Source organism: Somniosus microcephalus, chromosome 21 (genome assembly GCF_052327205.1).
Source record: "Somniosus microcephalus isolate GS21.2 chromosome 21, FLI_Smic_1.0, whole genome shotgun sequence".
NCBI lineage: Eukaryota > Metazoa > Chordata > Chondrichthyes > Squaliformes > Somniosidae > Somniosus > Somniosus microcephalus.
In genome coordinates this window covers 71,822,544-71,850,275 of record NC_141007.1, presented here as the reverse complement: position 1 = coordinate 71,850,275, position 27,732 = coordinate 71,822,544, and the positions used below count along the sequence as shown (strand labels likewise).

Genomic DNA, 27,732 nt, shown 5'->3' with positions numbered 1-27,732 from the left:
TATCCCGTGTACACGGGCTGTGTGTGTGAGTTATCCCGTTTACACGGGCTGTGTGTGTGACAGTTATCCCGTGTACACGGGCTGTGTGTGTGACAGTTATCCCTTACACACGGGCTGTGTGTGTGACAGTTATCCCTTACACACGGGCTGTGTGTGTGACGGTTATCCCGTGTACATGGGCTGTGTGTGAGACAGTTATCCCATGTACACGGGCTGTGTGTGTGACAGTTATCCCGTGTACACGAGCTGTGTGTGTGACAGTTATCCCGTGTACACAGTCTGTTTGTGTGACAGTTATCCCGTATACACGAGCTGTGTGTGTGACAGTTATCCCGTGTACACGGGCTGTGTGTGTGACAGTTATCCCATGTACACGGGCTGTGTGTGAGACAGTTATCCCGTGTACACGGGCTGTGTGTGTGACAGTTATCCCGTGTACACGGGCAGTGTGTGAGACAGTTATCCCGTGTACACAGGCTGTGTGTGAGACAGTTATCCCGTGTACACGGGCTGTGTGTGTGACAGTTATCCCGTGTATATGGGCTGTGTGAGAGTTATCCCGTGTACACAGGCTGTGTGTGAGACAGTTATCCCGTGTACACGGGCAGTGTGTGAGACAGTTATCCCGTGTACACGGGCAGCGTGTGAGGCAGCTATCCAGTGTACACGGGCTGTGTATGAGTGTTATCCCATGTACACAGGCTGTGTGTGAGACAGTTATCCCGTGTACACGGGCTGTGTGTGTGACAGTTATCCCGTGTACACGGGCTGTGTGTGAGACAGTTATCCCGTGTACATGGGCTGTATGTGTGACAGTTAGCCCGTGTACACGGGCAGTGTGTGAGACAGTTATCCCGTGTACACGGGCTGTGTGTGAGACAGTTATCCCGTGTACACGGGCAGTGTGTGAGACAGTTATCCAGTGTACACGGGCTGTGTATGAGTGTTATCCCATGTACACAGGCTGTGTGTGAGACAGTTATCCCGTGTACACGGGCTGTGTGTGCGACAGTTATCCCGTGTACACGGGCTGTGTGTGAGACAGTTATCCCGTGTACATGGGCTGTGTGTGTGACAGTTATCCCGTGTACATGGGCTGTGTGTGAGACAGTTATCCCGTGTACACGGGCTGTGTGTGTGACAGTTATCCCGTGTACATGGGCTGTGTGTGTGACAGTTATCCCGTGTACACGGGCTGTGTGTGTGAGTTATCCCGTGTACACGGGCTGTGTGTGAGACAGTTATTCCGTGTACACGAGCTGTGTGTGTGACAGTTATCCCGTGTACACGGGCTGTGTGTGTGACAGTTATCCCGTGTACACGGGCTGTGTGTGTGAGTTATCCCGTGTACATGGGCTGTGTGTGAGACAGTTATCCCGTGTACACGGGCTGTGTGTGAGACAGTTATCCCGTGTACACGGGCTGGGTGTGTGATTTATCCCGCTTACACGGGCTGTGTGTGTGACAGTTATCCCGTGTACACGGGCTGTGTGTGTGACAGTTATCCCTTACACACGGGCTGTGTGTGTGACAGTTATCCCGTGTACACGGGCTGTGTGTGAGACAGTTATCCCATGTACACGGGCTGTGTGTGTGACTGTTATCCCGTGTACACGAGCTGTGTGTGTGACACTTATCCCGTGTACACGGGCTGTGTGTGTGACAGTTATCCCGTGTACACGGGCTGTGTGTGTGACAGTTATCCCGTGTACATGGGCTGTGTGTGTGACAGTTATCCCATGTACACGGGCTGTGTGTGTGACAGTTATCCCGTGTACACGGGCTGTGTGTGTGACAGTTATCCCGTGTACACGGGCTGTGTGTGTGACAGTTATCCCGTGTACACGGGCAGTGTGTGAGACAGTTATCCCGTGTACACGGGCTGTGTGTGAGACAGTTATCCCGTGTACACGGGCAGTGTGTGAGACAGTTATCCAGTGTACACGGGCTGTGTATGAGTGTTATCCCATGTACACAGGCTGTGTGTGAGACAGTTATCCCGTGTACACGGGCTGTGTGTGCGACAGTTATCCCGTGTACACGGGCTGTGTGTGAGACAGTTATCCCGTGTACATGGGCTGTGTGTGTGACAGTTATCCCGTGTACATGGGCTGTGTGTGAGACAGTTATCCCGTGTACACGGGCTGTGTGTGTGACAGTTATCCCATGTACATGGGCTGTGTGTGTGACAGTTATCCCGTGTACACGGGCTGTGTGTGTGAGTTATCCCGTGTACACGGGCTGTGTGTGAGACAGTTATTCCGTGTACACGAGCTGTGTGTGTGACAGTTATCCCGTGTACACGGGCTGTGTGACAGTTATCCCGTGTACACGGGCTGTGTGTGTGAGTTATCCCGTGTACATGGGCTGTGTGTGAGACAGTTATCCCGTGTACACGGGCTGTGTGTGAGACAGTTATCCCGTGTACACGGGCTGGGTGTGTGATTTATCCCGCTTACACGGGCTGTGTGTGTGACAGTTATCCCGTGTACACGGGCTGTGTGTGTGACAGTTATCCCTTACACACGGGCTGTGTGTGTGACAGTTATCCCGTGTACACGGGCTGTGTGTGAGACAGTTATCCCATGTACACGGGCTGTGTGTGTGACTGTTATCCCGTGTACACGAGCTGTGTGTGTGACACTTATCCCGTGTACACGGGCTGTGTGTGTGACAGTTATCCCGTGTACACGGGCTGTGTGTGTGACAGTTATCCCGTGTACATGGGCTGTGTGTGTGACAGTTATCCCATGTACACGGGCTGTGTGTGTGACAGTTATCCCGTGTACACGGGCTGTGTGTGTGACAGTTATCCCGTGTACAGGGCTGTGTGTGTGACAGTTATCCCGTGTACACGGGCAGTGTGTGAGACAGTTATCCTGTGTACACGGGCTGTGTATGAGAGTTATCCCGTGTACACGGGCTGTGTGTGTGACAGTTATCCCGTGTACACGGGCTGTGTGTGAGACAGTTATCCCGTGTACACGGGCTGTGTGTGAGACAGTTATACCGTGTACACGGGGTTTGTGTGTGACAGTTATCCCGTGTACACGGGCTGTGTGTGTGACAGTTATCCCGTGTACACGGGCTGTGTGTGTGAGTTATCCCGTGTACACGGGCTGTGTGTGAGACAGTTATCCCGTGTACACGGGCTGTGTGTGAGACAGTCATCCCGTGTACACGGGCTGTGTGTGTGACAGTTATCCCGTGTACACGGGCTGTGTGTGTGAGTTATCCCGTGTACACGGGCTGTGTGTGAGACAGTTATCCCGTGTACACGGGCTGTGTGTGAGACAGTTATCCCGTGTACACGGGCTGTGTGTGTGACAGTTATCCCGTGTACACGGGCTGTGTGTGTGACAGTTATCCCTTACACACGGGCTGTGTGTGTGACAGTTATCCCATGTACATGGGCTGTGTGTGAGACAGTTATCCCATGTACACGGGCTGTGTGTGTGACAGTTATCCCGTGTACACCAGCTGTGTGTGTGACAGTTATCCCGTGTACACGGGCTGTGTGTGAGACAGTTATCCCGTGTACACGAGCTGTGTGTGTGACATTTATCCCGTGTACACGGGCTGTGTGTGAGACAGTTATCCCGTGTACACGAGCTGTGTGTGTGACAGTTATCCCGTGTACATGGGCTGTGTGTGTGAGTTATCCCGTGTACACGGGCTGTGTGTGAGACATTTATCCCGTGTACACGGGCTGTGTGTGAGACAGTTATCCCGTGTACACGGGCTGTGTGTGTGATTTATCCCGTGTACACGGGCTGTGTGTGTGACAGTTATCCCGTGTACACGGGCTGTGTGTGGGACAGTTATCCCTTACACACGGGCTGTGTGTGTGACAGTTATCCCGTGTACACGGGCTGTGTGTGAGACAGTTATCCCATGTACACGGGCTGTGTGTGTGACAGTTATCCCGTGTACACGAGCTGTGTGTGTGACAGTTATCCCGTGTACACAGGCTGTTTGTGTGACAGTTATCCCGTATACACGAGCTGTGTCATAGAGTCATAGAGTTTTACAGCACAGAAAGAGGCCCTTCGGCCCATCGTGTCTGCGCCGCCCATCCATCCCTGTCCAGTCTAATCCCATTTTCCAGCATTTGGTCCATAGCCTTGTATGCAATGGCATTTCAAGTGCTCATCCAAATGCTTCTTGAATGTTGTGAGGGTTCCTGCCTCCACCACCCTTTCAGGCATTGAGTTCCACATTCCAACCACCCTCTGGGTGAAAAAGTTCCTCCTCAAATCCCCTCTAAATCTCCTGCCCCTTACCCTGAATCTATGCCCCCTTGTTATTGACCCCCCCACTAAGGGGAAAAGTTCCTCTTTATCTACCCTATCTATGCCCCTCATTATTTTGTACACCTCAATCAGGTCCCCCCTCAGCCTTCTCTGCTCCAAGGAAAACAACTCCAGCCTGTCCAGCCTCTCTTCATAGCTGAGGCGCTCCATCCCAGGTAACATCCTGGTGAATCTTCTCTGCACCCTCTCCAAAGCAATCACATCCTTCCTATAGTGAGGCGACCAGAACTGCACACAGTACTCCAGCTGTGGCCTCACCAGCGTTTTGTACAGCTCCATCATAACCTCCCTGCTCTTAGATTCTATGCCTCGGCTAATGAAGGCAAGTATCCCATATGCCTTTTTAACCACCTTATCTACCTGCTCCGCTGCCTTCAGGGATCTATGTACATGTACACCAAGGTCCCTCTGACCCTCTGTACTTCCTAGGGTCCTACCACTCATTGTGTATTCCCTTGCCTTATTTGTCCGTCCAAAATGCATCACCTCGCACTTTTCAGGGTTAAATTCCATTTGCCACTTTTCCGCCCATCTGACCAACCCGTTTATATCGTCCTGTAGCCGGAGGCTTTCCTCCTCGCAATTTACCACCCCACCAATTTTCGTGTCATCTGCGAACTTACTGATCATACCTTTTACATTTTCATCCAAATCATTTATGTAGATCACAAACAATAAGGGACCCAGCACCGATCCCTGAGGTACCCCACTGGACACAGGCTTCCAGTCACAAAAGCAACCTTCGACCATCACCCTCTGCCTCCTGCCACTCAGCCAGTTTAGGATCCAACGCGCCAAGGCACCCTGGATCCCATGGGCTCTTACCTTCTTGACCAGTCTCCTATGCGGGACTTTGTCAAAAGCTTTACTGAAGTCCATGTACACCACATCCACAGCATTTCCCTCATCCACCCCACTAGTCACCCCCTCGAAAAATTCGATCAGATTTGTTAGACATGATTTACCCTTGACAAAGCCATGCTGACTATCCCCGATTAATCCTTGCCTCTCCAAGTGGAGATTAATTTTGTCCCTCAGAATTTTTTCCAATAATTTCCCCACCACAGATGTTAGACTCACTGGCCTGTAATTCCCTGGTTTATCCCTGCTACCCTTCTTGAATAATGGTACTACGTTAGCTGTTCTCCAGTCCTCTGGTACATCCCCTGTGGCCAGAGAGGTTCTGAAAATTAGTGTCAGAGCCCCTGCAATCTCCTCCCTTGCCTCCCACAGCAGCCTGGGATACATCTCGTCCGGGCCTGGGGATTTATCCACTTTTTGGCCCGCTAAAACCGCCAGCACCTCCTCCCTCTCGATGCTAATATGTTCAAGTATGTCACAGTCCCCTTGCCCGATTTCTATGTCTGCATCGTCTTTCTCCATAGTGAACACAGATGCAAAAAATTCATTTAAAACCCCGCCTACATCCTCTGGCTCTACACACAGATTGCCACTTTGGTCCCTAATGGGCCCTACCCTTTCCCTGGTTATCCTCTTGCCCTTAATATACTTATAAAATATCTTAGGATTTTCCTTTATTTTGCTCGCCAGTGTTATTTCATGGCCCCTCCTCGCCCTCCTAATTTCTTTTTTAAGTATGCCCCTGCACTTTTTATACTCCTCTAGGGCTTCTTCTGTCTTTAGTCTTTTGTAACTGCCAAAAGCCCCCCTCTTATTTCTAATGCATTTTTGTATATCCCTTGTCATCCAAGGTTCCCTTTGCTTGTTGGTCCCACCCTTGACCTTTACAGGAACATGTTGGCGTTGTACTCTCTCTATTTCCCTTCTGAAAGTCTCCCACTGTTTTGATGTGGATTTTCCTATAAGCAGCTGCTCCCAGTCCACTTTGGCCAGATCCTGCCTTATCATATTAAAATCGGCCTTCCCCCAATTTAGAACCCTTATTTCCGGGCCGTCTTTGTCTTTTTCCATGACCACCTTAAATCTCACCGAATTATGGTCACTGTCGCCAAAATGCTCTCCTACTGACACTTCCACCACTTGCCCGGCTACATTCCCCAGAATTAGGTCCAGTACCGCCCCCTCTCTTGTAGGACTTTCTACATGTTGGCTCAAAAAGCTCTCCTGGATGCACTTTAAGAATTCTGCACCCTCTAAGCCTTTCACACTCTGACTGTCCCAATTTATATTGGGGAAGTTGAAATCCCCCACTATTATTACCCTATTATTTTCGCACTTCTCGGAGATTTGCCTACATATCTGTTCCTCTATCTCCCCCTGACTGTTTGGGGGCCTATAGTACACTCCCAGCAAAGTGCTTGCCCCCTTTTTGTTTTTAAGTTCTACCCATATGGCCTCATTAGAGGAACCCGCTAATATATCATCCCTCCTTACAGCAGTAATTGACTCCTTAATTAATATTGCAACACCCCCTCCCCTTTTACACCCCCCTCTGTCTCGCCTGAAGATTCTATACCCCGGAATATTGAGCTGCCAGTCCTGACCCTCCCTCAACCATGTCTCCGTGATAGCAACAATATCGTACTCCCATGTGTTCAACAACAACTTCAGTTCATCCACCTTATTTGCAAGACTCCTTGCATTAAAATAAATGCCTTCCAGCCCTGCCATATTCTCTTTTGCCTTCACATATTTGCTCTGCCTTCCCAGCTGACTTGTTTTTCCCTCTGTATTTGGCCGTAAATCACCCCCTACTATAGCTCCACTCTGTACCCCAACCCCCTGCCAAGTTAGTTTAAACCCTCCCCAGCAGTGCTAGCAAACCTCCCCGCAAGGATATTGGTTCCCCCCTGGTTCAGGTGTAAACCGTCCGACTTGTACAAGTCCCACCTTTCCCAGAAGCAGACCCAGTGATCCAGGAAACTAAAGCCCTCCCCCTTGCACCATCCCTTTAGCCACGCATTCATCTGTTCTATCTTCCTATTCCTATACTTACTAGCACGTGGCACCGGGAGTAATCCAGAGATTACAACCTTTGAGGTCCTGCTCCTTAATCCTTCACGGGCTGTGTGTGAGACAGTTATCCCGTGTACACGGGCTGTGTGTGTGAGTTATCCCGTTTACACGGGCTGTGTGTGTGACAGTTATCCCGTGTACACGGGCTGTGTGTGTGACAGTTATCCCTTACACACGGGCTGTGTGTGTGACAGTTATCCCGTGTACACGGGCTGTGTGTGAGACAGTTATCCCATGTACACGGGCTGTGTGTGTGACAGTTATCCCGTGTACACGAGCTGTGTGTGTGACAGTTATCCCGTGTACACGGGCTGTGTGTGTGACAGTTATCCCGTGTACACGAGCTGTGTGTGTGACAGTTATCCCGTGTACATGGGCTGTGTGTGTGACAGTTATCCCATGTACACGGGCTGTGTGTGAGACAGTTATCCCGTGTACACGGGCTGTGTGTGTGACAGTTGTGTGTGTGACAGTTATCCCGTGTACACGGGCTGTGTGTGTGACAGTTATCCCGTGTACATGGGCTGTGTGTGTGACAGTTATCCCATGTACACGGGCTGTGTGTGTGACAGTTATCCCGTGTACACGGGCTGTGTGTGACAGTTATCCCTTACACACGGGCTGACTGTGCAAGTAGAGGAGGCTGCAGGAGAATTGTGTTACTTGAAATTGCATAGTTTTTTTTTCAGCTTAACCCAGTTGGTAACCTTCTGTGGGTTCAAGGCCTAAACCAGGATTGGGATAAATTCCATGGTGACGGAGAGCCACAAGTGAAGGTGTGGGACTAAGACAGTGTTGCGCAGATATTCTGACCACACTCTATCCAGGCCACTGAAGGAGTGTTGCATTATTGGGGGTGCCATCCTTCCAATGAGATGTTAAACCAAGGTTCTGCCTGCCTGTTCTAATGGATATTAGTGATCTCCTAGCGCTGTTCAACAAAGAGAAGGGACCTCTCCCCAGTGTTGTGTCCAGCATTTCTCCCTCAACCAACCAACAAAAACAGATTAACTGCTTGTTCATCTCATTGCCTTTTGTGGGATCTTGCTGTGCACCTAACAGCTACCATGTTTGTCTGCACAACTACAGCTTCGGTATTTCAGAGTAATTAGTTGTTCCTGAAGTGCTTGGAGACGTGATAAGTTTATATACATACACACAAGTCTGCTCTCCTGTGAAAAGCCTTGTGACGTTTTAATACGTTAAAGGCGCTATATAAATACAAATTGTTGTTGTCATTTAAAGGAGATATTTATAATTTGGCAAATGATAATCGCACAATAGAGTCTAGTGACAGGAATATTGTTCCTTCCAGTGATTCTGAGGGGAAGGCTTGGGATATGAAAGCCATGCTCCCTTCATGCTGGGACACTAAAGCTGTTAGATGCTAAGGTTAATCTCTGGCACTTCTGAAATGCCAGTCATTTGTACATCAGCTGCCCCTCAACATGCACCATCACCGACACCCAGGCACAGCAGCAGAGTGAGGTGAAGTCCCAGTGCATTGGGAACGCGAGAAATCGGAACATTGTAATATTATTAACAGCAGAGCCAGTCCACGTTAATCTCAGCGGCTCGATTTAGTTTTAACCCCTTTTTTTTGCTGGTTGGCAAAATAATGCAAATTGTTTTATCCCATTCTCTCTCTCTAGTAAATTGAAAGCTAGTGACAAGGATCGGCGACTCTCGGTGGAGATCTGGGACTGGGATCGCACCACTAGGAATGACTTCATGGGTGCCTTGTCCTTCGGTGTGTCCGAGCTGATAAAGTCTGCGGCGTTTGGCTGGTATGTGTGTCCCCCTGAGGCCATTGTCAATAAAACCCTTGAGTAGAGAGGATTAAGGGGTGATCTAATTGAGGTGTTTAAGATGATTAAAGGATTTGATAGAGTAGATAGAGAGAAACTATTTCCTCTGGTGGGGGAGTTTAGAACCTTAAAATTAGAGCTAGGCCGTTCAGGGGTGATGTCAGGAAGCTCCTCTTCACACAAAGGGGTAGTGGAAATCTGGAAAACTCTCCCCCGCAAAAAGCTGTTGAGGCTGGGGGGGTCAATTGAAAATGTCAAAACTGAGATTGGTAGATTTTTGTTATGCAAGGATGTTAAGGGTTACGGAACCGAGACGGGTGGATGGAGTTAAGATATAGATTAGCCATGGTCTAACTGAATGGCGGAACAGGCTTGGGGGGCTGAAAGGCCTCCTCCTGTTGCTCTGACTGAACCATCCGGATTTTAAAAAAATCTTCTTTTAACATGCGTAGTCACCACACACGGCTGTACTTGCAGGGATTCTGTTTGGAGAGAGTGCATCACTCTGCCCCCATTTGCATTGGGCAGGGGTGAGCCGGGCCTCTTGTTGGCTCATTGGATTTGCTGGATTACACGGAGGTCCCACCCTTACTGAAATGGATAGGAACCCGACAGCAAGTTCAGGAGGCCACATTTGCGTGGGCCTTTGATGGCTCCCTGAATGTTGGGTGGATTGCACTGAGGAGTGCAGCTGGCAAAGGTAGTTCGCTGTCTTAGTTGCTGTTCATCAGTGCGGTTTTTTAATTCCACGAAGCAGTGAAAGTGCATTGACACTCCGGAGCCCCATCTGACACTGGTCACTCTGGGTCAGGTTCCATCCAGGCAGTTCACCTTGCTTTGGGGGGATACAGAATGATACCAGGGCTTAAAGGGTTAAATTATGAGGCCAGGTTGCATAAACTTGGTTTAGAAGGTTTAAGGGGTGATCTAATCGAGGTGTTTAAAATTATAAAAGGATTCAATAGAGGAGATACAGAGAAACTATTCCCTCTGGTGGGGGAATCCAGAACAAAGAGGCAGAATCTTAAAATTAGAGCCTGCCCATTTAGAGCGAAATCAGGAAGCACTTTTTCACACATTGGGTAGTAGAAATCTGGCACTCTCTCTGCCACAAGGCTGTGAATGCTGGGGGACAGTTGAAATTTTCAAGTCTGAGAACAATAGCTTTTTGTTGGGTAAGGGCTTTGAGGGATAAAGACAGGTGAATGGTGTTGAGGTACAGATCAGCCATGTTCCAATTGAATGGTGGAACACCGCACTGGACCCCACCGCTCACTATTACATCTTTCTCTCTATCTGCTTCTGTTCCTGTTGATCGTGAAGGACTTGAGCTTCACCGTCTTTGTTAGTGCGTCATCACAGCCGCTTAATTTGAGCTCCTGCCTGGTGAGACGATGCCTGCCAGCCCACCTGTCCTCCCTCATATTTTAACCTACAGCAGTAACCTCCTCCTCTGTGTCACTTCCCCAGGTTCAAACTGCTAAGCCAAGAAGAAGGAGAGTATTACAATGTCCCCATAATGGAGGACGACGATGATTCCGAGCTTCGCCAGAAATTTGAGGTGAGAGCTGCCACATGTGTGGACTCCTTTCCCCCTCCCTGTCACTGATTTGTTTTTTGTTAAACAAGTGGAGTGAGCTTCATTGCATTTTGGGTTTGTTTTACGGTGTGACTTTTAGGAAATGGTTTTCCAGGGTTTCACAGACAACGGGCTGCGTATCTTTCATATAACTGGACACTCGATGAACTTGATTTAATCACATTCACACAGGTTTGTAAAGGATGAAAATAGGGATACACAGATGTTTGCCTGAGAATCTCAGACATATCCACACCTGGTTACCATGGACAGCGGGGAGTATGCCAGACATATCCACACCTGGTTACCATGGACAGCGGGGAGTATCCCAGACATATCCACACCTGGTTACCATGGACAGCGGGGAGTATCCCAGACATATCCACACCTGGTTGCCATGGGCAGCAGAGAGTATCCCAGACATAGCCACACCTGGTTACCATGGACAGCGGCGAGTAACCCAGACATATCCACACCTGGTTACCATGGACAGTGGGGAGTATCCCAGACATATCCACACCTGGTTACCATGGACAGTGGGGAGTATCCCAGACATATCCACACCTGGTTACCATGGACAGTGGGGAGTATCCCAGACATATCCACAACTGGTTACCATGGACAGCGGAGAGTAACCCAGACATATCCACACCTGGTTACCATGGACAGACGGGAGTATCCCAGACATATCCACACCTGGTTACCATGGACAGCGGGGAGTATGCCAGACATATCCACACCTGGTTACCATGGACAGCGGGGAGTATCCCAGACATATCCACACCTGGTTGCCATGGGCAGCAGAGAGTATCCCAGACATAGCCACACCTGGTTACCATGGACAGCGGCGAGTAACCCAGACATATCCACACCTGGTTACCATGGACAGTGGGGAGTATCCCAGACATATCCACACCTGGTTACCATGGACAGTGGGGAGTATCCCAGACATATCCACACCTGGTTACCATGGACAGCGGGGAGTATCCCAGACATATCCACACCTGGTTACCATGGACAGTGGGGAGTATCCCAGACATATCCACAACTGGTTACCATGGACAGTGGAGAGTATCCCAGACATATCCACACCTGGTTACCATGGACAGCGGGGAGTATCCCAGACATATCCACACCTGGTTACCATGGACAGCGGAGAGTAACCCAGACATATCCACACCTGGTTACCATGGACAGCGGAGAGTATCCCAGACATATCCACACCTGGTTACCATGGACAGCGGAGAGTAACCCAGACATATCCACACCTGGTTACCATGGACAGCGGAGAGTATCCCAGACATATCCACACCTGGTTACCATGGACAGTGGAGAGTATCCCAGACATATCCACAACTGGTTACCATGGACAGCGGGGAGTATCCCAGACATATCCACACCTGGTTACCATGGACAGCGGAGAGTAACCCAGACATATCCACACCTGGTTACCATGGACAGCGGAGAGTATCCCAGACATATCCACACCTGGTTACCATGGACAGTGGGGAGTATCCCAGACATATCCACAACTGGTTACCATGGACAGCGGGGAGTATCCCAGACATATCCACACCTGGTTACCATGGACAGCGGGGAGTATCCCAGACATATCCACACCTGGTTACCATGGACAGCGGGGAGTATCCCAGACATATCCACACCTGGTTACCATGGACAGCGGAGAGTATCCCAGACATATCCACACCTGGTTACCATGGACAGTGGAGAGTATCCCAGACATATCCACACCTGGTTACCATGGACAGCGGGGAGTATCCCAGACATATCCACACCTGGTTACCATGGACAGACGGGAGTATCCCAGACATATGCACACCTGGTTACCATGGACAGTGGGGAGTATCCCAGACATATCCACACCTGGTTACCATGGACAGCGGAGAGTATCCCAGACATATCCACACCTGGTTACCATGGACAGTGGAGAGTATCCCAGACATATCCACACCTGGTTACCATGGACAATGGGGAGTATCCCAGACATATCCACACCTGGTTACCATGGACAGCGGGGAGTATCCCAGACATATCCACACCTGGTTACCATGGACAGCGGGGAGTATCCCAGACATATCCACACCTGGTTACCATGGACAGCGGGGAGTATCCCAGACATATTCACACCTGGTTACCATGGACAGCGGGGAGTATCCCAGACATATCCACACCTGGTTACCATGGACAGCGGGGAGTATCCCAGACATATCCACACCTGGTTACCATGGACAGCGGGGAGTATCCCAGACATATCCACACCTGGTTACCATGGACAGCGGGGAGTATCCCAGACATATCCACACCTGGTTACCATGGACAGCGGGGAGTATCCCAGACATATCCACACCTGGTTACCATGGACAGCGGGGAGTATCCCAGACATATCCACACCTGGTTACCATGGACAGCGGGGAGTATCCCAGACATATCCACACCTGGTTACCATGGACAGCGGGGAGTATCCCAGACATATCCACACCTGGTTACCATGGACAGCGGGGAGTATCCCAGACATATCCACACCTGGTTACCATGGACAGCGGGGAGTATCCCAGACATATCCACACCTGGTTACCATGGACAGTAGGGAGTATCCCAGACATATCCACACCTGGTTACCATGGACAGCGGAGAGTATCCCAGACATATCCACACCTGGTTACCATGGACAGTGGAGAGTATCCCAGACATATCCACACCTGGTTACCATGGACAGCGGGGAGTACCCTAGACATATCCACACCTGGTTACCATGGACAGTGGGGAGTATCCCAGACATATCCACATGTGGTTACCATGGACAGTGGGGAGTATCCCAGACATATCCACACCTGGTTACCATGGACAGCGGAGAGTATCCCAGACATATCCACACCTGGTTACCATGGACAGCGGAGAGTATCCCAGACATATCCACACCTGGTTACCATGGACAGCGGGGAGTATCCCAGACATATCCACACCTGGTTACCATGGACAGTGGGGAGTATCCCAGACATATCCACACCTGGTTACCATGGACAGCGGGGAGTATCCCAGACATATCCACACCTGGTTACCATGGACAGTGGGGAGTTCTCGGTTCTCATTTCATATGCGCAGTTGTTATAAAAGTCACAATCGTGACTTCCATTTATCTGCCCAACGATTTTCCCAGATTGTAGACCGACAGTATGAAAACCCCATCGCTGTGTGAAAACATTGTTGGGCCTACACATTCAGCCTTCCTGCCCTCCACAGAATGGCAGCCAGCCCAGCCATGATATCCATTTATCTTTGCTTGATGTGACTGCTCCAGCCCCACCACCCCTGGAAAATCGTGGTTTTGCCACAGTGGCTGTTACGGGAAGCGCCATCTGTCAATGTGGCCTGGTGATGCACCCGGTTATTGCGCCACACAAGGGTGATGGCCCGTTCTGTCCAGTAAATGCCTCCACCCAGTAAGTGCCCGATCTCAGCTGGGCTGTTGGGTGGGCGGGGGAGAAAGAGAAGCAAAATCGGCAGAGCATGGCAACCAACAGTGATGTCACATCGCACCCGGCAGCAGATAGCTGGGAGTGTGCCGGAGGGGTCAGTGGTGAAGCATTGAGCTGGCAGGTGTGATATTAAAAGTGGATTAAAAGCACACGATATTTGATAAATTAGAAAGTGGGGTAGGAGGGGGAATCAGAGGACAACATTTGCAGTCGCAAATATGGCTGAATGTCTGTTTAACACCTAAGGTTGTGCAGATGCGCTTTGACCCAGTGTGAAGTACTGGAGCTATGTTATACACAGGCAGGCTGCCAAAATGAGGTGTGTGAGGGTAGATACTGGTGGTGAGGTGCATTGCCGATTTGGCCCATTGCCCCAGGATATGTCCTCATGGAAGGTAATGGTCAGATCCAAAGTTTGTATTGTACCCGATGTTCGAGTTCCATTGTGTGCTCAGAATGTAGTGCTCTCATTGTTGGTGCTGACGACACTGGCACCGAGATCCCCAGCACAATCTGAGTCTCACTGGGAAAATGCCAAGGGACTGAAAACATCACCAGGGTCTGAGATAGATGAAGTACCGTTGAAAATCCAGGGTTCATCTTATTGGGGGCTTAACTTGGCATGTGGAAGGACAGCTATGTGAGGGGGGGTCAGGGGGAGGGAGAGAAAATGTTAACAGTCCGATTTTATGAGTGTGGGTGGGGCCTTCTCAATCAAAGCTGTGCAGTACTTGTTTCTGGTAGACGGTGGGGATTCGCTGTTAAGTCGTGCCTGATGTTAATAAATCTCGCTTCAGTTGGCGACAGGTTCGCACTTGGCGTGGCAATCTATCATTATTTCTATCGGCGAGGCATCAATCTGTTAAACCATTGCTCAGTGAGTGTACCTTGAGAATCTTGCTGATCTACCTGCAGTCTCATGTCAGGAAAAACCATTGCTCCATCTCAGAGAGTGCAGTCTGAGCACGGTGAACAGTGATGTTTGTGTTACACTTCCAGAAGGATGTGTGTCATTATTAACCTGCTGGTTGGTTCCTTTCCGCGAACTCATGGTTTGTCTCTTGGCAATGCTGCCTCTATCCACTTGCTGTGATCAGTGTCTTTGGGTGTTGTGTTTTGTTAAGCTGGGATGTTTTTACCAAACCCTATCTTGTATCACTTATTCCTGTCACTTGCAGTAATTGTTGCTTTCTCTCTCTCTCCCTCTCTTTCTCTTCTCAATTAACCTTGCAGTTCTCTTCCTTTCCTGTCTCTTCCAGGATCATCCCATTAATAACCATCTCTTTAAGGTAGTCCTCTCTGGTTATTTTTCTTAACACCTTTATAGTACCACAATGTAATGTTCATGCGAATAGACAGCACCCTAATCAGGAGAGCGTTACAAGACAGTAAAACACTGGGGAGTCCAGATGACTTAATGGATTGTGAGCCCAAAAGTTGGCCTACTCAAACCCTTGATGTGTCACTGCCTTAAAACGCACTCCAGTATGTGTCAATATGTCTCTTGTATATCTGTCTGCTTCATCATTTTCTGTGCTTCAATTAAGTTTGCTTTGGAAACTGCCTGGTGATTAATTTTTAGCATGCGTTTGAATTTTGCTGTTTGATTGTGCATGATTGCAAAATTATTTTATTTGCGGGAGGAAAAAAAAGGTTGCGGAATACAGGAAATGATGCCGAGGAACTTCCTGTGTTAAATGGTGATGAAGGAAACCAAAATGAGCCTCAAAAAACCTGATTAGAACTTTTGGCACCTGAAGCATTTAAAATGGATGGGATTTGTTCCTGATTCAGCAGAGAGGAGAGATAGAGGTTGGGATGGGGAAAAGGATCTTAAAAACAACATGAGGTGAGGCCCTGATAAAGGATTTGGCTGGGGGCGGGGGGGAGGTAAAATGAGCTGAGTGGTCATTCATCTTCCAACATTATGTTGTTCCTATATTCTTTATGCAGTTCAGCATTGACAAATGATCATGATGGCTGATGCTTTTTAATTGTCTACAATTAATAACTAGCTGGGGATTGTCCTTTAAATGGAGATTAAACTCAGGTTGGCCTTAGACTTAGCATAGAGTTACAGTATTTACAGCACAGAAACAGGCCATTCGGCCCAACTGGTCCGTGCCAGTGTTTATGCTCCACACGAGCCTCCTCCCACTCTACGTCATCTAATTTTATCCGTATAACCTTCTATTCTTTTCTCCCTCATGTACCTATCTAGCTTCTCCTTAAATGCATCTATGCTATTCGCGTCAACCACTCCGTGTGGTAGCGAGTTCCACATTCTCACCACTCTGGATAAATCCTGAATTCCTCATTGGATTTATTGGAAACTATCTTATATTTACGGACCCTAGTTTTGGTCTCCTCTACAAGTGGAATCATCTTCTCTACATCTATCCTATCAAATCCCTTTCCTAATCTTAAAGACCTCTATTGGTTCACCCCTCAGCCTTCTCTTTTCTCGAGTAAAGAGCCCCGTCTGGCTTGTCTCCCCCCATCTCCCCCAGAAACAGTTCCAATTCCTCAGGAATCTAAAGCCCTCCCTCCTACACCATCTCTCCAGCCACGCATTCATCTGCTCTATCTTCCTATTTCTGAACTCACTAGCACGTGGCACTGGTAGTAATCGGAAATTACAACCTTTGAGGTCCTGCTTTTTAACCTCTTTCCTAGCTCCCTAAACTCTGCCTGCAGGACCTCATCCCTCTTCCTACCTATATGTTGATATTGGACAAGTCCTCCGCATTAGGTCTGAGATTTTCAGTCACGAGTCAGCAGGTTACCCGAAGCATTGGCAAAACAGAAACCTGAGTAAAGCAGAAAACTGTGTCTGCCACACGGAGGGAGGGGGTGGGGTGGGGTGGGGTAAGTGTGCGAAGGGACAGCCTGTGTTTGCGCTTCTTCCCCAGTTTGCAGTCCTGTTGCCACTCCTGCTCCGAGTTACTGATTTTCTTCAGCTATCATTGGAGTGAATAAGTTGCGTCTCCAGACAACAACAGGAAGAAGAGCTTTCAGCCAATCACCTGTGAGAAATCACTTAAAAGAGCAGACCTTAAACCAGGAAGGGTGGGTATTGGCTGTAGAATAAAGGTAGCTGGTGCAAAGCCTGCCAATAAAAGTAAGCTTTTAAAAGTAACTCCGATAGCCCATTCTATCATCATCTTGTCAGCTATTTGAATCATTAAAAATGCCCCTAGTGTTGAGTAGTCCGTGTGTGTGTGTGTGTGTGTTTAAGCACCTTGTATCAAACACTGTCTTCTCCAACCATTGGTCAACTATGGCCTAGTGAGTATCAGCAGACTATTCAACTGGGTCCCCGTGCATCATATCCAAATCTGTTCTGTTCTGTTCTCATTCAATGTCCACATTTACACGTGTTTACCAGCAGGGGACACTGGATAGGCACCAGGAGCAGGAGCCCTGGCCGATATTTCTCTTCCCTAGTTTGAGGTTGCTGAAGCTAATAGCAGCGTCCTTGCTGCTGGCCGGGCTGAAATGAACTGACTTGACTCCCAACTAGGCATGCGGGGAGGAGAGTGGTCACTGGGATGTTGTGAGGTCAAGCTAACGGGATTGGCTGCACGTGGCGCTGTCAAGTCAGTAAAGAGGCTGGGCCACAATTTTTAAATATTAATTCTCGGGATGTGGGCATCGCTGGCAAGGCTTGCAGTTATTGCCCATCCCTAGTTGCCCTTGAGAAGGTGGTGGTGAGCCGCCGCCTTGAACCGCTGCAGTCCGTGTGGTGAAGGTACTCCCACCGTGCTGTTAGGGAGGGAGTTCCAGGATTTTGACTCGGTGACGATGAAGGAACGGCGATATATATCCAAGTCAGGATGGTGTGTGACTTGGAGGCGATGGTGTTCTCATGCATCCGCTGCCTTGTCCGTCTAAGTGATGGGGGTCGCAGGTGTGGGAGGTGCTGCCGAAGAAGCCTTGGTGAGTTGCTGCAGTGCATTCTGCAGATGATAAGCACTGCAGCCACAATGCGCCAGTGGTGGAGGGAGTGGATATTTAAGCCAGTAGATGGGCTGCTGATCAAGCGGGCTGCTTTGTTCTGGATAGTGTTGAGCTTCTTGAGTGCTGCTGCAGCTGCAGTCATCCAGGCAGGTGGAGAATATTCCATCACACTCCTGACTTGTGCCTTGTGGAGACTTTGTGCCCTGGTGGAGACTTTCGGGAGTCAGGAGATGAGTCACTCGCCACAGAATACCCAGCCTCTGACCTGCTCTAGCAGCCACAACAGGATTTAGTACACCGCTCGCTAGAAGCTGTACGTTAAGCATTCCCTGAACTTAGTGCTGTAGGTTTTCGACATTCACCATGCGCCACCCCATACTCACCCTATACGCGCTCTACACTTAGCCTATAATCACCCCATACATGCTCTACACTCACCCTATACACACTCCAGATTCGCCATACAGCAGCCCATACTACCTTACATTCACCTTATACTCGCCTTACACTCACCCTACACCCCCACACACACCCTCACACAAACCTCCAGCATGTTATGTGCTCTAAGTTTACCATTCGTTAATAATGATTACAATGAAACCTGGACTTTGGATTCAGTGACTCACCAACATTTACTGAAGGGGAATGAATGTGAAGTTATTATTGGACTGTTTGCTCTGAGGTTGGGCAGCAGATAGTGTAGGCACTAACCAGCATTTTCCCAAACTGTTTTCAAACAGGAATTGCCCCAAAGGACAGGAGAATGACAAATGTTACATCCCTGCTCAAAAAATGGAAAGAGGGCAAACCAGGAAACTATAGGCCAGTTAGTCTTATCTCGGTTGTGTTAACCTAAGAGCCCATAGTACAGGATGACGTTAGTGAACATGTAGAAAGGCACTGGTTTGTAAAGGGCAGGCGTTGCTTGACTAACTGAATATTTTGAGGAAATTGTAGCTTGTACAGATATAGGGAACATGGTGGATGTTGTATATTTGCAGTATCAGAAGCTTGATTATGTACCATGTTAGAGACATGTTGAGAAATTGAAGACATTAAGGGAATGTAGCTACATGGATAGAAAGATGGCTTGGGAACAGAACGCCTTGTAAGACTGCTTGCTATGGGTTATCTTCCATTGCAGGGGGCATGTGAATAGACACTCGATCGCTCTGCTCCAATGTCGTTACATCTTTCAGCATTAATGGTGAAAATAAGAAATGGCTTGCATATTTATCGCGCCCACTCACATCCGCGGCCTCCCAAAGTACTACACAACCAATGAATTACTTTTGACATGTAATTACTTTTGTTATGTAGACAATCATGACAGCCAACTTCATTGCAGCAACGTTCTACAAACCGCAGAATAGCCAGTTAAACTGTTGTTCGGTTGAGGGATGAACGTTGACGAGGGCACCAGTACTCTCTGTTCTTGGAATATTGCCACAGGATCTCTTATCTGAACAGGCTAACGGGGTTCAGTTTGACATTTTCAAAGACTGGATCTCTGTCAATGCAACAGCAACAACTTGCATTTATATAGCGCCTTTAACGGAGTAAAACATTCCAAAGCGCTTCACAGGAGCGATTATCGAACAAAATATGACACCGTGCCACGTAAGGAGATATTAGGACAGGGAAGGCATAGGTTTTAAGGAGCGTCTTAAAGAGGTAGAGGGGCTGAAAGGTTTAGGGAGGGAATTCCCGAGCTTACGGCCCAGGCAGCTGAAGACACATTAAATGGGGAATGCGCAAGAGGCCAGAATTGAAGGTGCACATCCCTAAGCACTGTACTGAAGTGTCAGGCTAGAGTGGGGCTTGAACACGGAACCTTCTGATACCAATTGAGCCAAACTGACACTGTTCCTGACGAAGGGTCATCAACCTGAAACGTTAACTCCGTTTCTCTCTCCACAGATGCTGCCTGACCTGCTGAATATTTCCAGCATTTTCTGTTTATATTTCAGATTTCCAGCATCCGCAGTATTTTGCTTTTGTATTTCTGTTAGTGTAGGATCTGTTTGACACTATACCCCTCCAGGGTTAAATTTTGAACTCTGTTTATTGAATTGAGCAGCTCTTGCAACCCTGTTCACTGATGTGCATTCTGCAGCAGCCTCATTGTGTCGCCTCTCCTAGTTAAAGGGCACATTTTTAAAGTTTGTTTTGTTCAGTAAACAGAGATTAAGAGAGTCATTTTTGGCCAATAAGATGGATTGGATGAGACTGAGAGACAGAACGGTTCCTTGTTAGCAACCCAGCTTGTTCTGCCCCATCCTGGCAATTCTCTGATGCCGACTATTCCTGGCATTTTCCATGAATTGTTTACCCAAGAACATTAGTCCCTCCCCCCCCCCGGGACGATTGTGCTCTTTAATTTACAGCGTGTGGTGCAGCTTGAATCATGATATATAGGAAGCTCCTTCTTCTTCTTAGGCAGTCCCTCGGAACCAAGGATGACTTGCTTCCACATTAAAAATGAGTTCGCAGGTGATTGAAGTCCAATGCGGGACCTACAGTCTCTGTCACAGGTGGGGCAGACGGTGGTTGAAGGGGCAGATGGGTGGGGTGCTTGGGTTGACGTGTGCTCCTTCCGCTGCCTGCGCTTGGCTTCCGCTTGCTCCCGGCGAAGAGACTCGAGGTGTTCAGCGCCTTCCCGGATGCTTCTCCTCCACTTTGTGCAGTCTTGGGCCAGGGATTCCCAGGTGTCGGTGGGGATGTTACACTTTTTCAAGGATGCTTTGAGGGTGTCCTTGAAGCGTTTCCTCTGCCCACCTAGGGCTCTCTTGCCGTGCCGGAGCTCCGAGTAGAGCGCTTGTTTTGGGAGTCTCGTATCAGACATGCGGACAATGTGACCCGTCCATCGGAGCTGATTGAGCGTGGTCGAAGCTTCGATGCTGAGGATGTTGGCCTGAGCAAGAACACTGACGTTGGTGCGCCTATCCTGCCAATGGATTTGCAGGATCTTGTGGAGGCAGCGTTGGTGGTACCTCTCCAGTGCTTTGAGGTGCCTGCTGTACATGGTCCATGTCTCTGAGGTATACAGCAGGGCAGGTATCACTGCTGCTCTGTAGACCATGAGCTTAGTGCCAGCTTTGAGGTCCTGTTCTTCAAACACTCTCTTCCTCAGGCGACCGAAGGCTGCACTGGCACACTGAAGGCGGTGTTGGACTTTGTCGTCGACGTCTGCCCTTGTTGACAGTAGGCTCCCGAGGTATGGAAAGTGGTCCACGTTGTCCAAGGCCAAGTCATGGATTTTGATAATCGGGGGGCAGTACTGTGTGGCGGGGGCAGGTTGGCAGAGGACCTTTGTCTTACGGATGTTTAGTGTAAGGCCCATGCTCTCGTACGCTTCAGTGAAGGTGAAGCAGCAATAAACTGTCACCACCAGGTGGCAGCATGAGAACATAAGATTAAATATGTCTGTCGACTTTAGACTCGGAACTTCTGACCACCAAAGTTCAGATATGATGCTTAGCACACTTGCATTACGTTCCTGTGTGCACTGTTTTCACTCAGGCACTAACCCATGCCTGTGTGAAAATAGTGAACACAAGAACATAGTGCAAACACATTCATTCTTACCTGACTTTTGCTGGTGGTAGGGTGCAGTGAATCACTACTGTACAATCTGACTGATTTAAAATATAGGCTTAACTGGAAGGTCTTTCAGTTGTCAAAGCTAATTTCAGGGTGCAAAGCCCATTTGCAGCTCCAATGCATTGTGCGCTGTGGGAGGTGCTACAGTTGTCCTCAGCGCCTCGTTTCTGCCCACCACCACCAGCCCCTCAGTTAAAGAGAGGTCAAATCAGCCAGGTTCTCACCCCAATCATTATCCAGTGACCTCCCCCCCCCCGCCCCCTGCGTGTTGGGTGAGGGCAGGATCCGGCTGGGCTGCGGTGCCCCTCCTGTTTGAATAGCCTGCTAACACTTACTTTCAAGACTCACGCAGATATAATGGCCACGCGGAGAGCTGCCAGTGGAACTGTTATTAAAACATCTGCAGAGGGGGAGGGGGAGAAAAAGTTGGGAAATAATGTTCTGTCCAGCAGTAAATTAGCTTGTTCGCTGGATTCTAGACTGTGGAGGAATAAATGTGTGCCTGTGGATGCTGGTTGAGGGCAGGATTGGACCTGGCTGTGATATCTCCTCTCCCCTCTCCACATACATGGAAAAGACTCGGCTGAAAAAATCTCAGTGCAGTTAAAGTGTGTGTCATGAATCTTACCATTCATGTAGAAATGACTCATGAGATAACACTGGGCGGTCAGCTGGTGGCGCCGTCCAAGGAAAGTATAAATACTCGGGCGTGGGCCCAGCTTGCTCAGGACGTTTTTGTAACCAGGAACTAGTGATGTAACTAGAACTCATGTTGTGAAACAGTTGATTAAAGCCTTGTTTTATACTCAGACTAAGTGCTTAGTAGTTTTCTTACGTCAGTGTGTCTAACCAGATACATCATTTATAATTATATGGGTTAAAATTCTCCGGCCACAGGTCTGAACGGCAGGTGGCACTCGCTCTCGCATTCTTTTAATTACACTTTACAGAATATCTGGTAATCCTCATTTAGGGAATAAAGACTTGCCAAGTAAACTCGCTAATTAGTGTCGACCCTTCAAGCTAATGTAATGCACAAGACTGCTGGGATGTCAAGAAAAGTAACTCGGCTCACTTCACTTCAGTCTGATTTTTGATTGCGAGAAAGCCCCAATCTAATTAGTGCATATAAGACCAAGTACAGAACGTGACCATTAACAACGGGATACAGTTGAGTTTTGTTTTTTAACCAATATTTTTTTTACTTTTTTCTTTGTATGAAAGATCTTTATAGAGTAAAGTCCATGATACCAGGCTCCCTGCAGGGGTCCTCTCATAGGGAATGCTGTTCGGAGGTGGGATGCGGCACTGTAGTTACCCCCGGGTAAGCCCTGGCACTCGGCATTCATGTATCCATATTCCAGTGGGTCCAGGGCACCGTGAGGTGAAAACAACTCTGGAAATGTTTGAAATGCTCTGCAAATAACATTGCCCTGCTGATAGGTCTAATAGCTGAGCGCTTTATTTGTTGTTGAAATTTTGGAGAATGGACTTGTGAAAGTGCCATTATAGATAAGCAGGGTGGAGGTTCTTCCTTGTAGGAGGCAGTTCTCCTGTACTATAATGGTTTGCCCTGCAGTTACAGACACGGGGCTCAACATAATTGTCATTTCTTGTCTGGGTTTTGTGAGCGCCCACTGCTCCAGGGAGGGCGCCGATTTGAAGAGTGACAGTTGCTGTCTACTCCTTCTCAAAAACCTCCCAAATACTTTTATCTCTGTGAGCTGCGTTTAACCTATCGTGTGCTGGTGATTGGCTGGGAGGAGTTATTGATCCCGTCAGTGCGAAGGAGTGAACTAACATCACTATTTCAAAAAATGGCAGAAAGGTGCAAGTAAGCAAGGGAATATTAAAAGTGATGATTCCTTGTATTTTTGCACCGCAATGGCAGTGCAGTCCTTATCACCAACTCATACCATGGTCTCTGGCACCCTCTCCTCCTTTGCCGTGGCTCACCGGGTAGCACCCTCACCTCTGAGCCAGAACGTTGTGGGTTCAAGTCCCCACTCCAGAGACTAGAGCACAAAAATCTAGACTGACACTCCAGTGTAGTGCTGAGGGAGTGCTGCACTGTCGGTGGTGCTGTCTTTCAGATGAGACGTTAAACCGAGGCCCCATCTGCTCTCAGGTGGACCTAAAAGATCCCATGGCACTATTTCGAAGAAGAGCAGGGGAGTTATCCCCGGTATCCTGGGCAATATTTATTCCTCAGTGAACATCTCTAAAACAGATTATCTGGTCATTATCACATTGCTGTTTGTGGGACCTTGCTGTGCGCAAATTGGCCGCCGCGTTTCCTACATTACAACACTGCACTTCAAAAATACTGCATTGACTGTACAGAGCTTTGGGACGTCTTGAGGTCATGAAAGGCACTATATAAATGCAAGTCTTTTTTTTACTGTTCTGCCCTTCTCACCTCTCCCTTAAAATCCCTGTTGTCTACCACCCCTTTCCTCCCCCCCCCAGTCCCATCCCAGAGTATCCTCCGTTCATTCCTCCCTCAGCCTCTGCACTAAGTGAACCCTCAGTGTCAGTGATTTGAATCTCTATCTCAGATTTCTTTGCCCTATGTTCTCTGAATTCACTGCGTTTCTGTTCTCCCTAAACCTATCGCTCCGACCCTATTCAAAGCCACCTCACCTCCCCCACACCCACCCACCCAACCGGGCCATTTCCCATGTGCTCTCTTCTCCCATGTCTTGATCATAGACAAGGCCAGCTGTGACCACTTCTTGTATCACTTAACACCCACATCCCCATCCTTCTTCCAACCCCAATTCCTTCTGCATCTGTCCCTGGTCTCTCCCAAGTCACTTACAACTAAACTGCCAACTGCCTCGCCTAGCCTTTGGCCCTCCTTTCACCACAGTACTTCTGCAGTTGTCGATTTGCTCCACCTCTCCCTCTCCTCCACCTTTGCCCTTTTCTCCAGCAAGGGGCGCAAACTTGAGCGTTTCTGGCACTCAACTGGTCTAGCCTTCCATCGCCAGACCTGGCTGGACTACATCAAGTGCTACCAGGCCTTACTCTCCTCTGCCAAAACTGACCACAACACCAGGATCATCCTGGAGAAAGTTAACCCCTGGCTTCTTTTCTCCACTACCAACCATCTCCTTAAACCCCTCTTCCTTGGGCCCCTCCACCCTCATCTCCAACAATAAGTGCCAGGAGCTCATGGACTTCTTTGTCCCTAAGATTGAGACCACTGGTTCAGTTCCCTCTGCTGCTTCCTCTTACTCACCAAGCTAAACTTCCCCTTCATCAGCATGATGGGAACGGTAGCGTAGTGGCAATGTCACTAGGCTAATAATCCAGAGGCCTGGACTAATGATCCAGAGACGTGAGTTCAAATCCCACCACGGCAGTTGAGGAATATAAATTCAGTTAATGAAATAAATATGAAACTATCGGATTGCCGTAAAAACCCATCTGGTTCACTAATGTCCTTTAGGGAAGGAAATCTGCTGTCCTTTCCTGGTCTGGCCTATATGTGACTCCAGAACCACAGTGGTTGACTCTTAATTGTCCTCTGAAATGGCCTAGCAAGCCACTCAGTTGTAACAAACCGCTACTAAACAAGATAATAAAAATGAAACTGGACAGACCACCCGGCATCGACCTCGGCACTGGCTACGGACACAGCAACGGCACACCCAACCCAGTCAACCCTGCAAAGTCCTCCTCACCAACATCTGGGGACTTGTGCCAAAATTGGGAGAGCTGTCCCACAGACTAGTCAAGCAACAGCCTGACATAGTCATACTCACAGAATCATACCTTTCAGCCAAAGTCCCAAACTCCTCCATCACCATCCCTAGGTATGTTCTGTCCCACGGGCAGGACAGACCCACCAGGGGTGGCGGCACAGTGGTATACAGTCGGGAAGTCCCTGGGAGTCCTCAACATTGACTCCGGACCCCATGAAGTCTCATGGCTACATGGCAAGGAAACCTCCTGCTAATTACCACCTACCGCCCTCCCTCAGCTGATGAGTCAATACTCCACCATGTTGAACACCACTTGGAAGAAGCACTGCAAGGGCACAGAACGTACTCTGGGTGGGGAACTTCAATGTCCATTACCAAGAGTGGCTCGGTAGCACCACTACTGGCCGAGTCCTGAAGGAATTGGATATACTTCTTAAGGCTAAAGGGATATGGGAAGAAAGCAGGGACAGGGTACTGAATTTGGATGATCAGCCATGATCGCATTGAATGGCGGAGCAGGGCCGAATGGCCTACTCCTGCTCCTATCTTCTATGTTTCTATGTGACAGGTGGTGAGAGAACCAACACGAGGGAAAAACCTACTTGACCTCGTCCTCACCAATCCACTTGTCGCAGATGCATCTGTCCATGACAGTATTGGTAGCAGTGACCACCACACAGTCATTGTGGAGACTAAGTCCCGTCTTCACACTGAGAACACCCTCTACCGTGTTGTGTGGCACTACCACCGTGCTAAATGGGATAGATTCAGAACAGATCTAGCAGCACAAAACTGGGCATCCATGAGGCGCTGTGGGCCATCAGCAGCAGCAGAATTGTATTTCACCACAATCTGTAACCTCCTGGCCCGGCAAATCCCTCATTCTACCATTACCACCAAGCCAGGAGACCAACCGTGGTTCAATAAGGAGTGTAGAAGAGCATGCCAGGAGCAGCATCAGGCGTACCTAAAAATGAGGTGCCAACCTGGGAAAGCTGCAACACAGGACTACATGCATGCTAAAAAGCGGAAGCAGCATGCTGTAGACAGGGCTAAGCAATCCAACAATCAACAGATCAGAACAAAACTCTGCAGTCCTGCCACATCCAGTCGTGAATGGTGGTGGACCATTAAACAATTTACAGGAGGAGGCTCCATGAACATCCCCATCCTCAATTATGGTGGAGCCCAGCACTTGAGTGCAAAAGACAAGGCTGAAGCGTTTGCAACCATCTTCAGCCAGAAGTGCCGAGTGGATGATCCATATCGGCCTCCTCCCGAGGTCCCCACCATCACAGAAGCCAGTCTTCAGCCAATTCGATTCACTCCACGTGATATCAAGAAACGGCTCAGCGCACTGGATACAGCGAAGGCTATGGGCCCCGACAACATCACGGCTATCATGCTGAAGGCTTGTGCTCCAGAACTAGCCGCGCCTCTAGCCAAGCTGTTGCAATACAGCTACAACACTGGCATCTATCCGACAATGTGGAAAACTGCCCAGGTATGTCCTGTCCACAAATAGCAGGACAAATCCAACCCGGCCAATTACCGCCCCATCAGTCTACTCTCAATCATCAGCAAAGTGATGGAAGGTTTCATCGACAGTGCTATCAAGCGGCACTTACCAATAGTCTGCTCACTGATGCCCAGTTTGGGTTCCACCAAGACCACTCGGCTCCCAACCTCATTACAGCTTTGGTCCAAACATGGACAAAGGAGCTGAATTCCAGAGGTGAGGTGAGAGTGACTGCTCTTTACATCAAGGCAGCATTTGACCGAGTGTGGCATCAAGGAGCCCTAATAAAACTGAAGTCAATGGGAATCGGGGGGGGGGGGAAACTCTCCACTGGCTGGAGTCATACCTAGCACAAAGGAAGATGGTTGTGGTGATTGAAGGTCAATCGCTGCAGGAGTTCCTCAGGGCAGTGTCCTAGGCCCAACCATCTTCAGCTGCTTCATTAATGACCTTCCCTCCAACATAAGGTCAGAAATGGGGATGTTCGCTGATGACTGCACAGTGTTCAGTGCCATTCACAACTCCTCAGATAATGAAGCAGTCCATGCCCGCATAAAACAAGACCTGGACGACGTTCAGGCTTGGGCTGATAAGTGGCAGGTAACATTCGCGCCACAGAAGTGCCAGGCAATGACTATCTCCAACAAGCGAGAGTCTAACCACCGCCCCTTGACATTCAATGGCATTACCATTGCCGAATCCCCCACCATCAACATCCTGAGGGTCACCATTGACCAGAAACTTAACTGGACCAGCCACATAAATACTGTGGCAACAAGAGCAGGTCAGAGGCTAGGTATTTTGGG

The 27,732-nt window shown here is 49.0% G+C and overlaps 1 protein-coding gene across 3 annotated transcripts in view; it reads left to right on the top strand.

Annotated features, from left to right (window-relative positions):
- Positions 1–27,732, top strand: part of LOC147102949 (protein kinase C alpha type) — a 502,947-nt gene that overhangs the window by 349,518 nt on the left and 125,697 nt on the right. For 2 of the 3 annotated variants that reach the window (XM_085963926.1, XM_085963925.1), the window contains exons 7-9: positions 8,903–9,037; positions 10,529–10,619; positions 15,394–15,423. In XM_085963926.1, the coding sequence (XP_085820052.1) occupies positions 8,903–9,037; positions 10,529–10,619; positions 15,394–15,423 (256 nt within the window). The remainder of the gene's footprint in view (positions 1–8,902; positions 9,038–10,528; positions 10,620–15,393; positions 15,424–27,732) is intronic. The other variant, XM_085963927.1, reaches the window with a different exon arrangement.